The 16,127-nt window shown below is 48.2% G+C and overlaps 1 protein-coding gene across 1 annotated transcript in view; it reads left to right on the top strand.

The window, feature by feature from the left end:
- The first annotated feature begins 2,093 nt into the window (after positions 1-2,093).
- Positions 2,094-16,127, top strand: part of ITIH6 (inter-alpha-trypsin inhibitor heavy chain family member 6) — a 28,788-nt gene continuing 14,754 nt past the window's right edge. The window contains 7 exon segments of the mRNA XM_046672873.1: positions 2,094-2,195; positions 3,297-3,448; positions 8,081-8,191; positions 9,026-9,083; positions 9,085-9,274; positions 9,556-9,560; positions 11,452-11,616. Of these exon segments, the coding sequence (XP_046528829.1) occupies positions 2,094-2,195; positions 3,297-3,448; positions 8,081-8,191; positions 9,026-9,083; positions 9,085-9,274; positions 9,556-9,560; positions 11,452-11,616 (783 nt within the window).

The following is a 16,127-nucleotide window of genomic DNA, read 5'->3' as shown; positions in this document are numbered from 1 at the left end:
TAGGGCCCTGTAAGCCACAGTGGGATCCACAGGAGGGTTTTGAGCAGAGGTGGGAGAGGATCTGACTTGGTTTTAAAAGGATCCCTCTGGCCATCGTGAAAATATATTGGTGGGGGATGAGGTGCAGATGATAAAGGGGGAAGCAGGAGAACAGTGAGGAGGCTGCTGCAGTAATCACTTGAGTTGGATTCACTGTTTCCTGGGTTCACTGTTCTGGGCATCCTTCTTCAGCTTTGGAAAATTAACTTCTAATACGTTTTTGATAAATTTTTCTTCATTTTTTCTGTTCTTTCTGTCTAGGACTCCTATTATGCAGATATTGAACGTTCTGGATTAATCTCTCTCTCTTAAATTTTCTCTCATACTTTGTGTTTCTTTGGGGTTTTTTGCCCTACATTCTGGGAAATTTCCTCAATTTTATTTCCCAGTCCTTCTGTTGAGTTTTTTTTAATTTCAGCCACCTATTTTTCCATTTCTAAGGAGTCCCTCTTTCTTCTGATTGTTCCTGTTTTGTGTCATCTAGGTCTTGTTTTACTCATGTTACATCTTCTTGAATTTTGCTGAGAATATTACCATTTTTTTCTGAAATTCTCTTTTGTTTCCAAATTTTCCAGATTGCTCTGGTGTCATTGTTCCATTTGTTTATTTTAGGTTTTCTCTTTCATGATGCAGTTTCCCTTAATTTGCTTGAGGATCTTTGGTTATCCATTCTTAGTGAAGGGAAAAGGACTGGTATCTGATGTGGGTTTCTCTGTTGTTATATAAGCAGGGCTATTTTCTAGCTAGGGCTCTCCTCCATAAGGAAATTCTGACAGGAAACTTCATGTGGACTTGGGGGAGGTGGCAACCAACAGGCTATGGGTTGCCCAAATACTGAAATCAGAAAGCTTTTTTCTGTAGTACCAAATGCCATAAGACAAGTCTAAGTGTTCCCTACACAGTTCGTAAAACACCGTTAGAGATTTTGCCTAAAGGTAAGTGCTGGAGCTGCATGTGCTCTATGTGGGTGGAAAGGGCAGAGAGATAGGGGTTCTGAGTGATGCCGATATCCCATGAGCAGACCTTCAAGTAATTTCCTTTTTCTCAGCTCCACTCCTCACTCTCGCCCTCCACAGTACCTGCAGACACAGTCCAGAGCATCTGCGGGTTCCCACAGACAGAATGACAACCATCAACTTGGCATCTCCCCAGCCCTCCCACACAGGTCTTTGGAGGGACAGGAAGCTTCCCATACTTTTGATCTCAGTCAGGCCTCATCCCGCTCTGGTTCTAGCAGCTGATATTTCCTGAATTCTTACCATATGCCAAGCATTCCAAAAGTACAACCTCACTCAATCTTCATAGCAACTTTATGAAGCAGGTACTATTATTATTCATTTTATAGATGAGGAAACTGAGGCTACAGAGTGATTAATTAACTTGCTCGATATTACACTGTCAGTAAGTGGCAGAGCTGAGATTCAAACCCAGATGGTCTGAATCCAGTAGTTCTATTTTGAACCGCTATGTTATATTTTCAGTCCTGCCCTAGCCTGTCTTGGCCTCTGACTATTCTGGAGATTGTCTCATATCTGTGGGACTCCTAATTTGTTCTGGAACCCTAAGTAAGTCTCTCCTGTCTCAAGGCTAAAAAGTCAGTGCCAGAAAGGACCAGGATTGGGCCCTTGTCCCACCAACCCCTCTCTCATATCTGCTACCTCTTTAAGATGATCAATGCTAAGTGACCTTTCTTTGGCTTCAGTTACTGGGCTCCTGTGGATGTTTATAGGAAAGAAAAGCCCCACCCTGAGCCAACATAGCAAACAGACAGACCCAGCACTCTAGTATGTTTGGTTTCCATTCATTTTACAGCTGGATGAGGGGAAAACGGGAGGCATGGAACTGGCCCCTCTCCAGGCAAGATGCCACCCCCAGCTCTTGGACAATCTTGGCTTGTGTGGGCCTCAATGCCACATTCAGAGCCTTCTCCACCCTTAAGGATAGTCCCTCCCTCTCAAGAGAAGGGATACCTCGAGGTTTAAAAGAGCAAGAGTTTGGAGATCGGGCTCAGACCTTCTGGACGCAAACAACAGACCCAGGCCAAAGGCGGCATCATGTCTGAGTGGAGGTGCCTCATCTGTGTCAGCTTTTTGCTGACCATTCTACTTGAACTGACATACCAGGGACCTCCAGGCTGCCCCTGATCAAGCACAAAGGTCAGTTCTGGGATGAGGGAACAAAGCTCTAGGATTTGTGAAAAAATTAGCTCCTTGGGGGGAATAGGGGAAGGTTATTTGGTCTGTTTCCTCAGTCCCATGACTGAGAAGCTAGGGCCAAAGAAAAGAGTTACTGTTTGCTGAGCACATGTTAGGTGCTGCACCAGGGATTGTAGAGTTATTGTTCCATTTAGTCCTCAAAGCATCCCTGTGAGCTAGGCTCTATTATTATCCTCATCACATAGGGAGGAAACAGAGGCTCAGAGGTTAAGACACAATTAAGTGGGAGAACTAGAATTTGAACCTAGGTCCATCTGATCCAAAATGCCCTCATTTCCCACTGCCCCACACTGAGATTGAACTAGATGTACATTATGTGTGGGTAAATGGAGGGATCATGGTTTCAGAAAAGGTGAGGAAGAAGATTGATATCTTGCTGTGTGACCTCAGTCTCTGGGTCCAGTTAACACGTCCATAAAATGTGGACAATAATAGTATCTAGCTCATGGAGCTGATGTGAGGATTCAATAAGATCATGGATGCCAAATGGTTACCGTGCTTTCAGTGCATGATTGCACTTATCAAGTGCAATTCTGTACACTTGAGATCCTAAAGAGGAAAAAATATGTATATTTATCACAATGCCTTGTGCAAAGTAGGGCTCAGTGAATGACAGGCACTCTGTTATATTCTAAAGCCTTGCTGCTCAAAGTAAAATCTGTGGACCAGCAGCATCAGCATTACCTGGGAGCTTGTTAGAAAGGCACAATTTCAGGCCACACCCAAGACTTGCAGAATCAGAATCTGCATTTTAATAAGATCTCCAGGTGATTTGTGTGCATTTGGAAGTTGGAGGAGCACTTGTCCAAAGTTCCCTTGATTTGTGATCTTCTGTGAGTCTTTGGTTCTGAGACTTGGTAAAACTCACTAAAATATTAGGCAGATCCATGTAACGGATGATGGAGTCTGTTTTCCCTCTGTGGGCCTCAGTTACTCCACCTGTAGCCTGAGGCCTATCCAGGAGTCCTGGGTTCCCAAGTACTAGCCCATCTAAGTGAAGGATAGAGTCTACCTAACCCACTTCCCTATGTTTTCTCTCAGCTGTTGATGACAAACTATTCACAGTGTTCTACTGTGGTTTCCCGCTATGCCCACACCTTGGTCACCTCTGTCTTGTTTAATCCACATTCTGAGGCCCATGAAACTGTCTTTGACCTGGATCTGCCTCGCCTTGCCTTTATCGCAATTTCACTGTGTAGGTCTGCTTCCAAACTTACGGCTTCATCCATGCGTGCATACATTCATTCATTCTTTTGCTCGTTCTTTCAACAGAACATAGTGCTGAAGAACATGCACTCTGAGATCAGACTTCTTGAGTTTGAAACCCGGCTCTGCCAGTTATGGGACTCAGGACAAGTCACTTCACTTCTCAGTCTCATTTTACACATCTGTAAAATGGGGATAAAATTAGAACCCATCTGCAAGGATTAAATTAGTTAATGTATGTGATGATATATGCTAAAATCAGTGTCTGGCACATAGTAAGTCCTTGATAATGTTAACTTGATTATTTCTTTAAGAAACATTTCCTGATGCTGACTGTGTGACTTACACTGTGCTTGGTACTACAGAAAGAGGAAGATGAATCGCACAAAGGTCCCTGCTCCCAAAGAGATCACAGTCTAATGGGGGACATAGAAAAAGAAACAGATAATTTTTAAAAAGTATGCTTGGAGGAAAGAGAAGTGTGTGGGGGGAGGGGGTGGTGGGAATGGTGAGGCCTACCAGGAGACATTGGTCAGTTCCCACCCCTAGTCAGCATGAGAAAACCTCACAGAGATGACACCGCAACTGAAATATAAGATGTTCACCAGGCAAGCAGGATGAGGGCAGGGCTGGGGAATCTGGGCAAAAGGAGTACAGGAGCCAGTGTTCCCTCATTAGGGGAACTGCAGGTCCTTCAGTGTCACTGGAGTGTAAAGTACAAGCAGGGGTAGAAGAGTGGTCAGAAATGAGACTGGAGAGATAGGGAAGGACTGAGAAGTAGAGGGCTGCCAATGCCAGGGCACGAACCTGGCCCTTACTTGATGGTCTCCAAATCATCTTAAGGGTTTGCACACCCAGGAGGAAAAACTTGACCATGTACTCCCAAAATATGGCTATTTATTAATTTATAAATTATATAAATATACTACTGAACAAGTATATGAGGTACAGTATGAAGCATATGCAAAAATATAAATAAAGGATGAGGAAAAAACTCCTATAATTACAGTGTTAATATTCTTTCCACACTTCTTCAGGATTTGTCTCCAGCACCCCTTGGAGAAAATACATCCTACTTTAGAAATAACTGTGGCCATAATAAAGAGACATGGCAAGGTTTTAAGCAAGGAGTGACAATAATGAAGTGGGGGGGGGGCTGAAAGGGCCAGCCAGGAAGCAGGAAGAGCAGTAAGGAACTTGGGGCAGCATCCATATGAGGGATGCTGAGGGTTGGAGGAGTCCAGTGGCGGTGGGATTTGAGAGACTATAAAGAAGGATGTGGGGAGTAAGTACATATGGAGGATGCCATCATGGCTTGTCTGACCTGGTGGATGAGAGGCCTTCTTTGAGATGGTGAACGTGGGAGGAGGAGAAGATAAGGGAAAGCTTAGCGGGGGCCTCATTAACCCATATAACACCTTAGTCTGAGTTACAAAAACACCCCTGGCTTTGGGGAGAGGGACTCAGATTCAGCAGATGAGTGAGGATGGCACAGGCAGAGTTTCAGCCTTTGCTCAGACCCCCTCACTGGAGTGGGGCCTTGTGCTGTAAACAACCTGTAAGCCTTGGAAAAGCAGTCCTAGAGCCTGGGCTTCGTCATCAGAACCCTTCCTGGCCTTGATGGGCAGATGGCACTCCCCTGGAAAGAGGAAAGGCTAGAGGAGGTAAGAGGTGTGCTCCTGGCCAAGGAGTTCAGGGGAGAGGTGCTGAGGTAGTCAAGGAGGGCTTTCTGGAAGCAGGATTTCCATATGGGTAAGTTTTGAAGGGGCCAGGCCCACTTCATGTGGGAAGCCCAGGGAGACCAAAGGCAAAAGAGCAGGCATGGGTTTGGAGTACAGGGGCTAACCAGAGAGGTTGTTGGTCAAATGATCCAAGGGCCAAGCAGTCAGACAGAATTTGGATTTTTATTTCAATAGAAAAAACACCAAAAGAAATTTTTTTTAAAAAATTAAGCAAAGCAGGCTGGAGGAAATGTTCTTGGGCAGACTCTGTGGAAAGTATGCTGGCTGGAGGCAGCACACACACAGAGGCCCCAGTGTGCTGCTGCCAGACCAGCTCCACCCTAAACCCCTACACCCCCTAGGAGATTTTGGGGCAGTGCCAGCTCGGCCCACCCCCACACTAGCCCAGCCACAGTAATAGTCTGTTTCAGCTGCCTAGAAACACTTCTCACCTGAGTGGTCTCTTCTTGCAGGCTGCATATCCTCAAGTGTTCCTGGAAGCTGCTGCTTTGGTCAAGTAACTCCCTTCCCCCAATATTTATGCCTCAGTTTCTCAATTTGTAAAATAGAGACTTGTTCCTGCCTCTTACAGAGTTGCACTCACGTCCCCTAGGACACCGAGCTATCACTCCCTTCAAAGGCCAGCTGTGACCCATCCCTGCACTTTTCAAGATTTCTCCATGACTCCCCATTCTCCATAGGAAAAGTCTTCACTGCCATATGAGCTCATTGAGTCTGGTCTTCAAAGCCCTTTATTCTCCTTTATTCTACCCAACCACTCCAAGCTTCTCTCCATACCTCCTTGTCCCTGCCCCTCTGCTCCAGCCCAATCTAACTAACTACTTGCAGTTTCCTGAAATGCATTCTGTGTTTTCCTGCTGTGTGTCTGGAACGCACACTCCACACATAATTGTTGAGTGTCTGCTGTGTGCCAGGCCATAGTCCAGACACTGAGGACATAGCAGCAAATAGGGCAGAAAAGCTCCCTGCCCTCAAGGAGCTCACAGTCCATTGGAGACGACAGGCAAGGAAAAAGCAAACAAGGAAGCATATGTCAGTTTGTGTATAAGAAGTGCTACCAAAAAATAGAAAGTAGAGTAAGGGGGGTAGAAAGTGAGTGGGCAGGTGCTATTTTAGAGTGATCAAGTATATCTCTCTGAGGAAATGACATTTGAGCAAAGACCTGAAAGAAGAGGGGGTATAAGTCTTGAAAGATCTGGAGGAAGAGTGTTCCAGGAAAAGAGAACAGTAATTGCAAAGGCTCTGAGACAGGAGTGCACTGAACAAATTCAAGAAACAACAAGGAGGTCAGTGTGGCTGGAGCAGAATGAATGTGGGAAGAGTAGGAGATGGGGTTAAAGAGGTGACAGTGAGCCAGACTGTGTATGGCCATGGGGGCCCTGGTAAGGACTTTGGCTTTTACTCTGAGTTGAGATGGAAGCCACAGAGTTTTAAGCAAGAATGGGACATAGCATGACTTAGGATTTAACATGACTGCTCTGACTTCTATGAAGAGAACAGATAATAAGGAGGCAAGGCTTTACAGAGGGAAGTTAGTAGGCTACTGCATTTATCTGAACAAGAAATGTTGGTAGTTTGGACCAGGGTAGCAATTGTGGGAGTGGTGAGAAGGAGTCAGATGGTGGATGTATCTAAAGATAGAGCCAAAATTCCCAGATGGATTAAATGTGGAGTGTGAGAGGAAGAAGGGAGTCAAGCATGACTTTAAGATTTTCAGCTGAACAACTATGTCCTGAGATAAGGACAACTAGGGAAGGAGCACATTGGAGAAGTGGGGGAGATACCAGGAACTTAGTTTTGGATATATTAAGCCTTAGGTGCCCTTATTGGACATTCTAGTGGAAATGTCAAGTGAGCAACTGGATATATAGACCTGGAGTTCAGGGGACAAGTTCACATTGAAGATACAGATTTGGGCATCATATGTGTACAAATGATATTGTAGCCATGGGGATAGATGACCACACCTAGGGAGTCACTACAAAGAGGAGAGGAAGGAGATGTTGAAAACAGAGCCTCGGAGTGTCTCAAAGATTTAGAAGTCAGGAAGGGAAGGAGACTGAGAAGGCATGGCCACTGAGGATCATGTATCCAAATCCTCCCTGTCTTTCAGGTCCAGCACAAAAGCCACCTCCTCTAGGACCCTTTCCTGAAGACTTGGGCAAAAGTGCTCCCTCCCTTCTTTGAACTCCTTTGCCTTTTATTACCTTCCTTAGAGCAATGGAAAAATGGGTGTTAGCAAATCTGAATTAGCATCCCATAAGTCTCTGAGCTCTCTGAGGTCACGGCCCCCACCTAATCAAGCTCAGATGCCTTTTGCATTCTGCTTTCATAATTTTTATCACCTGTACCACCCACCATGTTATTTACTTAATATGGTTTCTTTAAATAGGTACACTTTTTAAGATTACCTAAGTTAGTCTTATCCTAAGCAACAATATCTGTGAGTTCATGGGTTCAATGTGCTAGTTATATTTTTAATACACATTACTTACTGTAATGTTTTCACTAAACATAACAATTATAATAAAAACATTCAGTTGTGTCCCACCTAAAATTATTTTATATTCCAAAACATGGAATTCATTCAACACTTGGGAAACATAAAGTCCTAACACAAGGTCTACCATATGCCAACTGTGTGGTCTCTATCTCCCATCTTACAAATGGAGATAATGATAACTGCTTCACTTGGTTTTATCTCCCTCACCTCTCCTCTCTTCTCTTGTTCCTTCTCTAACTCTGGCTTTATGGTACTATTTTGCTCTTTCTCCCCATCTCCCATCCTCCTCCTCCTTCTTTGTATGTCTCTTTCTCTCTGTCTCTGACCATCTTCTTTTTCTCTGTCTCTGTCTTTCCTCTTTGCTGTTCCATCAGGACCATCAACAATGAAGTCTACATTGCAGAAGTCAAAGAGAAGCATCAGGCAAAGAAAATCTATAAGGAAGCCCATCAGCAGGGAAAGATAGCTGCTCATGTAGGCATCATGTAAGGCTCCATCCAGTCTGAAACACAACAAGTTCATCTTAGCCCTGTGATCAGGGGCTTACACATTGTTTTCTCTGGGCCTCAGTCCCTATCTCTGTAAAGTGGGGACAATGATCTCTACTTCATAAGATTACATGAAGATGATGTGGTTAATGAATATAAGAGAGTAGGTGCTCAACAAATGGGAGTTTACTTCCCCATTTCCACTTTCCTCCTCCTAGCAGGATGAGGCTTATTTGAGAATTGGTACCTTCTGGTAAGGTTATGTTCAAGGGAGGTTTTTCTAAATCAAATATTTTTTACTACCTGAGTTCCATTCTGCTGGCAGAAATGTATTGTCTTCTTTCAGTGTTTTCTCCCAGCTTCCAAGAATTTCATTAAGCACATAAACTTTAGGTTTGGGTACTGCATGCTGAGGAATTAATGCCACATAAACAAGGTTAATCTAAAGCATGGGGGGGGGGGGGCGTGAGGGACTATTTGAAGGGGAAAAGGCATTGTGTATAAATTGAAAACCCTTTTTGTAAAACAAATCATTAGCCCCTTATTTTTCTATTCTGGATTCAGATTTTCACCAACAGAGTTTCTTTATGGGTAAGCTGCCTGTGATAGAGTTTCTCAGGCAAAACATTTAGGAAGGTGAAAGAGGAAGAGAGAGAGATTAATGAGTGGATGAGTGGATGACTAACTGTGGGCGAGAGACTTAGTTGAACTAGAAACCTGGTCAGATCTGGTGGGGCCAGGGTCAGGGTGGGAAGAACTAGGTAATCTAGCAGCTCCCCTCCCCTTTAAAAGATCCCATCCCCTTCCCACTCTCCTCCCTTTCATGCCCAGGGACCCGGAATCCGAGAAGTTCCACATGTCCACCAGCCCAGCAGCAGGCACAGAGGTGAGAATTTTCCCTGGCCTATGAAGAGCTGCTACAAAGGCACCAGGGTCAGTATCAGCTGATGGTGAGCCTGAGGCCTAGCCAATTGATGAAAAGGCTGAGTGTAGAGGTCACACTGTCAGAAAGGATGGGCACTGGCTATGTTCACAAACCACCTTTGAGGACCAGTCGCCTGCACACCAACATCCATACCAGTATGTGGACAGCACTAGGGGTGAACCATCAAACTGACCTTCCCTGAATGGAAACCTACCTGTTTTCCCTGAGCTTCCCTCCGGTACTACTTCTGCCCTGTGCTCACTGCCAAGATCATTCCCCATTCAAACAATGGAAAGAGGACATGTTTGGAGTTGAAGATATTTGGTTTACAAACTTGGTCTGATCCTGGCAAGCTGTATGAAACCAGCAGTTCAATAACTTCCCAGAGTCATGATTTCCCTCAGGAAAAAATAAGGATTTGGGGAGGGATTACTAGGTGAGGTCCATGAAATCATGTGTTGAGAATGCAGCAGGTTTCAGAAGCCACACTGGCCAAAGCTTGCTTTCATCTGGAATCACCACTGAGAATGGAAGGGCAATGGGAGGACAGTGTGAAGTTCAGGCTGCCCTGGAGGATGCCATCTCAGGCCCTGTAGGCCGGAGAGATGTCCTGTCTGTCAGCCGTGCTTCAAATTTTCTTCTAGAGGTGTTTGAAGGCCAGAGTGGCCACATCAGGCTCACTATGTGAACTGTTGGAAATGTAGATTCCTGGACCCGACCCTTCTGGAGTCTTCTGGTTCGGTACCTTGGGGAGGCGCCCAAGAATCTGTTTCTGACCAGTTTGCAGGAGAGGGCAATGTCCAGCCAGATTGGAGAACCACTGAGCTGGCCTACCCACCTCCTCTGAGAGATGAGTGGACAGGCACAGAGAAATCACTCATGTCACGTGGCCACCCTCGCCAAACTGTTTTGCTTTGGAGGTCCTGCCTAATTTGACCCTGCTGGCCCAGAGAGACAGTGCGGTGCACGTAGAGGAGAGAAACAGACACACAGATCTGGGTTCAAATCCCAGCTTTGACTTTCTCCTAAGGTGGGACCACAGGCAAATCACTCAATCCTCTGCTTCACTTTTCCCATTCGTACAATGGGGAGATGCCATCCATGGCTCAGGACCATTGTGAGAATTTGAGAAAATTCCTCCCTGCGAATCAGTGGTAGAGAGTAATGAAGATTAGATGGTACCTGTAATCATGAGCATGATCGAGCACTTACTAAGTGGACAGAGCCAAGTACGGTTCCAAATGCTTTACATGAATGGTCTCATTTAATCCACACAAACACTGTCTATGAAGTAGGAGCGATTATCATGTCTGTGCTACAGACGAGGAGACTGAGGCTTAGAGTGTGGGTAACTTGTCCTCAGGCAGCATCTGAGTCCTTGGAGCCCGCACGCTTAAGCCCTAAGCTATAAATGGCAGCTCCCTCCCCCTTCTCCTTAAAGGTTAAAACAGAGGGTACAGCCAATCCTGTGGGGATAAAACAGAACAAAGACCTCTGAAAGGAAGGAAGCCAAGGGAACGTATGGAAGCAGGCGCCTCAGAGAGTATGGGGGCTCAGTTTGCCCCTAAGCTTCCTGACAGCTGTAGCAGGAAGGGGAGGGGAGCAGAATTCCCAAGTTTCCATTTTCTGGGAAAAAGGAGGCACAGAGACATGTCTAAATGGACATTTGTCTTGGACTGAAATTCCAGAGGAGTTGATCTTGTGGCCAGCTCAGCAAACATCCGGGACTAGAAATTCATCTGCGATTTCATGAGGCGCTAAAAGGCCTATTCCCACACGTGATTCTGAGAGTCGGAAGGCAGCGGGGGAAGAGAACACATGAAATTCCATCCCAGAGGAGAACCTTGCTAGACTGCAGTTTCCCACAGCAGTAAGGGGGCATGGGAGGAGACCTAGGCCCTGTCTGTGTGTCTGGATCTCTCCACAACACATCCCACACGGCCCTTCTGGGAGGAGACCCAGGCTCCTGGTCGACCTGGGAATGTGACACTCCTCCAGAGACTGGGCCCCAGGACGGATGGCAAGTGAGCCAGGGCGAGGTCGTGAGTGAGGGGCAGACTGCCAGAGCCTGGGAGCTGAGGGGAGGGCTGGGTCTGCCAGGCTGGGCTTGCTGGAAGAGGCAGAGCATGAGGAGGTGGTTGTAGGGTTTCCGGAGGAGCGTGGCGTTTGCGCAAGTGGAAGGGCATTGTAGGCAGGAGGAGCAGCAGGTGGTGTGGGGGTTATTTCTCACCCTCCCCAGATATTGCCCCCTTTGAGGTCCCTTTACCTGGCTTTCTGCCTGGTGAATCCTCCTTGCCACCCCACCCTAACCCTCCGCATCCACACGGGTGAGGCTGACTCGCCCCCATCCACCAGGACTGAGAGGGCAGAGATCCGTGTCCGAATCACTTTCTACCCGACACTGCAAGACCAGTCTGCCTTCTCCAGCTCAGGCATCACGGCCGACTTCACAGTCCAGTATGACGTAGTCCTGGAGGACGTCACGGGAGATGTGCAGGCGAGGGGGCTAGGGGAATGGAAAGAGCACGGGCTCTGGAGTCAGACCGGCCTGGGCAATAATCTGGCCTCCCCAAGTTGCTCATTTGGTTCTTCCTAGGGATCAGTGAGAACTAGCGAACCCGGACAGGATGACGTGTAACGACGTATGACTTCACACCTTGGGAGGCACATGTGCGCCCTCAAAGGGTTAGAGACCTGGAACTCTGTAAATTGAATCAAGCTCCAAATGAATCCGTTCCTGCTTGAATCCGGTCATAGCCCACTCTTAACCAGTCCTTTTGGAAAGTGAACCGACGGCCAGTAATTGGTCTCTCACACTTTCGACAGCTCTGATATTCTCACGTTCTCTTGGACTTTTTTGCTGTTTCTAAGTTTTAGAAATTCTTTTTGCCTGAGTGAGCCATCTGCCTAAACAGAGAACCCTTAAACTCTGAGCTCACACACTCATGGAGAACATAGCGAGGTCCCACGCTGTACCAGGAGGGTAGAGGACTGGTCCAAGACCCTGGGCTTGACGGCAGTGACTGCACGGCAGCCTGAGATGTCTGGTCCCAGCCTGCCTTTCCCGCCACACCTCTCACCACCTCGAGCACACAAACCACCCTCCAGCTGTCCCACACCACATCACACCACACCCCTTTCTCCCCGAATACCCAAACCTGCCGTTCATCCATGTCTCAGCATTTGTTCATACTATCTGCTGCCCTGGGAATGTCTTCTCCCTCCTTTCTTCACTGGTCAGTGTCCTCCTCGTCCTTAAAGACCTTGTTCAAATGCCACCACCCTGGTGATCCCACTCCACTGACAATTCTTCTCTCTGCTCTGGGCTGGTATACTGCTTTCATTACACCTCCCCCGGTGCACTTACTCATTCATTCATTCATGGACACATCTCCACCGAGCAGAGTAACTCTAGCCCGCTCCTGTCCTCATTGACTCTGAGAACTCAGAAATGAGTGGGACACAGCCCCTAATTTCCCTCTGGAATGTCCCAGTCCTGAAGGAGTCAGATACATAGAGGCCGAGCAGTCATAAAAAGTTCTAAGTGCTGTGTACAAATCTGTAACGGGCTACGTGAGGATCCCCTGAGGAAGGGTTCAGGAAAGCCTGCCTAAAGGAGCATCCTTTAAATTAGCATGGGAAAAATGAGTAGACTCTACCTCCACCTAGGCCAAGAGGGGGAAGGGAAACGCATGCAGAGAGAGGGGGAACAGCATGTGCAGAGACAGAGAGGTATGGCACAGCCTGTTGCGTAGGAGGAATAAAAGTAATTCACCCTCTCAGAATAGGAACTGAGGGTATCCTGCCAGCAGGTGGCAGCAGGGGCCTTAACCTAGTGTTCTGCCACGTGTGTGTTAGTTGAGGTAGTTGTCTGCTTGTCCATTGTTTGTTTACCTATGCCACCTTTGCCTGGAGTGGAAATACAGATAGAACAGATGGAATGAGGCATTAAATAGCATGATCGATAATCCCATCCACTGTGTGCCCTGCCTCCTGCGTCCTCCCACCCAGAACCCCTCAATTCACCTCCCATTCCTGCGTGAGTACGCCCACCTTTCAAAGCCCAGCACATTTGCCCCTTCATTCACTCAGTCAGGACTCCCTGGGCACCTAATCTGTGTCGTGCCCAGTGCTGGCTGATGTCGGGCAGCCCGAAGTGAATCGCACACAGACTTTATTCACTATCTCCGGGTGAAACAGAAAGAGGCAATAATGACACGAGATGAGAAGTGCTCTTTCAGTGACAGCACAAAGGATGATGGAAGCCATCACGAGGGGAAAGGAACTTCGGGAAGACTCCCTGGAGGAAGTAAAGACCGACCTGGGTGTTAGAGAACGCAAAGAAGCGTACCAAGCTGGGAGGGGTGCTGTGCGAAGGGAAAGGTATTCTAGCAAACTAGGGGCTGCATGATACAAGGAATGGAGGCTGGAAATATCCTGGGTGTCTAGGGAGCTTCCAGTGGGTTGGAGTTCCTAGAGCGTTAATTTGAGGCACAAGAAATGGTGAGAGGTGAGTCTGAAGGCGGTGAGTGCTGCAGGGGCATGATAAGGAATGTGGAATTTGTCTTGAAAGTGACCGGGGAACCCCGAGAGGGAATGACGTTATGAGGTCAGTGTTTAGAAAGACCAGACTGAGCAGCTGCTGCAAAGATGCATGCACAGGAGGGGCCGCAATAGAAGCAGGGAAACTGGAGAGAAAGAAGTCCCTAATTTGGGCTTTGTTAGTTTGGGGTGGAGAGGACATGGACCTGAGACATATCCAGCAGCTAAGACCAGCAGGAATCTGTGGCTGGTTGGATGTGGAGAGTGAGGTGCACAGGAGGATTCAGGGGTGACACTCAGGTTTGTATCTGGAGTGGCCACGTGGATGATGGTACCTCTAAATGACAAAGGCACACAAGGCCAGGATGGGGGGTGGGGAGAAGAGAATGAATTTCTTGTTTGGGTAAGATACGTTGGAGGCATCTTCAGACATCCAAGGGAACAGGTCCAACAGTGAGTGGGTATGCAGCTGTGGAGGGCCAAGAGAGGAGAGCATTGCACTGGAGAAAGAGATGTGGAGTCATCAGGGGAGACCCATGGATTGAAACCGAGAGAACCAGGCAGGTGACCCAGGACCAATGTGTAGAGCCAGAAGAACAGATCCAGGATGGCAGTTGCTAAGGCAGAGCTTCTCAGTGCGGGAGCCGGAGCTCCTCAGCCTTCAGGCTGTCTGGCCCCACCAACTGCCGACAGCCTGCTCAGAGCTCTAAATCCCCACCACTTCCCTCCATTGTGCTACAAAAACGTGATCATTTTCTCTGCATGCCATGACTGAAAAATATTGGGAAGCACTGCTTAAAGGACAGGGAGAGAAAATGGAACCCAGAAAAGCAACTGAATCAGGTGGGCCAGAGAGCTGGTAGGAGAATAAGGAGAGTTCATCATCTCAGAATCCCAGGGGAAAAGATTTCCTGGGGACCAGAAGCAACCACCAGCTGTGAAATGCACGAGGGAGGTGCAGTCCGGTGAGAATCAAAACACACCCATGCAGTTTGGAAACCAACTAGTCATTGTTGCCTCTAGTGAGAGAAGGGTCAGTGCGTGGTGGTGGGGGGAGCCAGTCTGTGGTGGGCGGAGGAGTGAACTGGAGGTAAGAAGACCACTGCGGGTGCCGATTTCATTACTGTGGCATGGTACAGGGAGGAGAGAAGCTGTTTTGAAGTTTGGGTGTGCTTGGGATCAATGGCGGCTGCCCTAGTGGATGGAAAAGACACAAACATTTTTATATTCTAAGGAAGTCCCAGTAGGTAGTGTGGCGTGGGTTGGAGAGAAGGGGCCTGACTGGTGGAGGAGGTGCTGGAGGCTCGGAGCGCATGGAGTCCAGGGCAGGACTGTGCTGTCCTTAAGTAGAGGAAGAGGTATATGGGGATGTGGACCCTGTGCAAGGGTGGGGCGGGCAGTCCAAGAAACAGGGCCTGGGGCCCTTAATTTTCTTCATGAAGAAGGAAGAGAGACATTTCCTAGAGTGGGGTGGCGTGACAGCTGAGGGGAGTGTGAGAGGTTGGTGACCTGGGTCGTGCCTCTGGCTTATAGGATATGAGGTTTGGGGCCACCGGTGAGAGGGAGGGACCATGGAGAGGTAGGCATGTGATGTTCCCAGAAACTCTCACCTGCCCAGGTGTGGGAGGAACAGAGGACGGCAGCCGGACTCTGCCTTTGGCTTGGGCAGTGGCAGGATGCTCGACCCAGGCCTTTGGGAAATGCTGTAGAATGCCAGGAGAAAGTGGAGACTGAGGCTGCACTTGCACTTGTGAACTAAATCACAGGCTGGGGTCGAGAAGAAGAGAAAGATGCCCTCCCATCTCCTTCTCTCCCCACCGAGAGAGGAAGAGAGAGTGTGTGCAGCCTTGTGATCAGAGAGTGCCTGAATGGCAGAGAGGAGAATAAGCTGGTTATCGCAGGGCAGAGCCTGCTTCAGGCTACTAGGCAGCACAGACCCTCAGCAAGCCCATACTTCCCTAGGCTGAGCTGCCACTGGTCCTGGGGGCCCTCCCAGCTCCCCCTCCCCTTCCCTCAGCTGTCCCAGCCCCCAGGCTCTGCAGAGGGTGAGATGGAGTGGGGAAGGGGGTCAGCAGCCAATCACATCCTGGACGGCCCAAGGCATCTGCACCTGGTCTAACCAATCCCCTCTGAACAAACAGCTCAGTCAGCCTCTACTCCCTCCTCCCCTCCCTGCTCTGCCCAGCAACAGCAGAAAGGAGGTTTAAGGAGGAGAGGGAGGCCCTGCAAACTCCCAGCCCCTGGCAGCAGTGGAGCTGGGCCCCAGGCTCACTCTATAGAGGGAGGTCAAAACAATACTTACAGTTCCTGGAGCCCAGGCAAAATGTCCCCAGAGGCCCTCAAGACTGTGCAGGCCCAGCCCTCATGGACAGGAACTCAAGTATGACAGAGATCCTGATCCTTGGAGCCTTGGGCCACCAGCCAGTCTCATTCACTCCACAGCTCTGAGGCAGGCCCTGGGCTGAC

This window comes from Equus quagga, chromosome 10, assembly GCF_021613505.1.
Source record: "Equus quagga isolate Etosha38 chromosome 10, UCLA_HA_Equagga_1.0, whole genome shotgun sequence".
NCBI classification, from domain to species: domain Eukaryota; kingdom Metazoa; phylum Chordata; class Mammalia; order Perissodactyla; family Equidae; genus Equus; species Equus quagga.
Note: the sequence above shows the minus strand (reverse complement) of the source record. Positions and strands in the feature narration are given on the sequence as shown.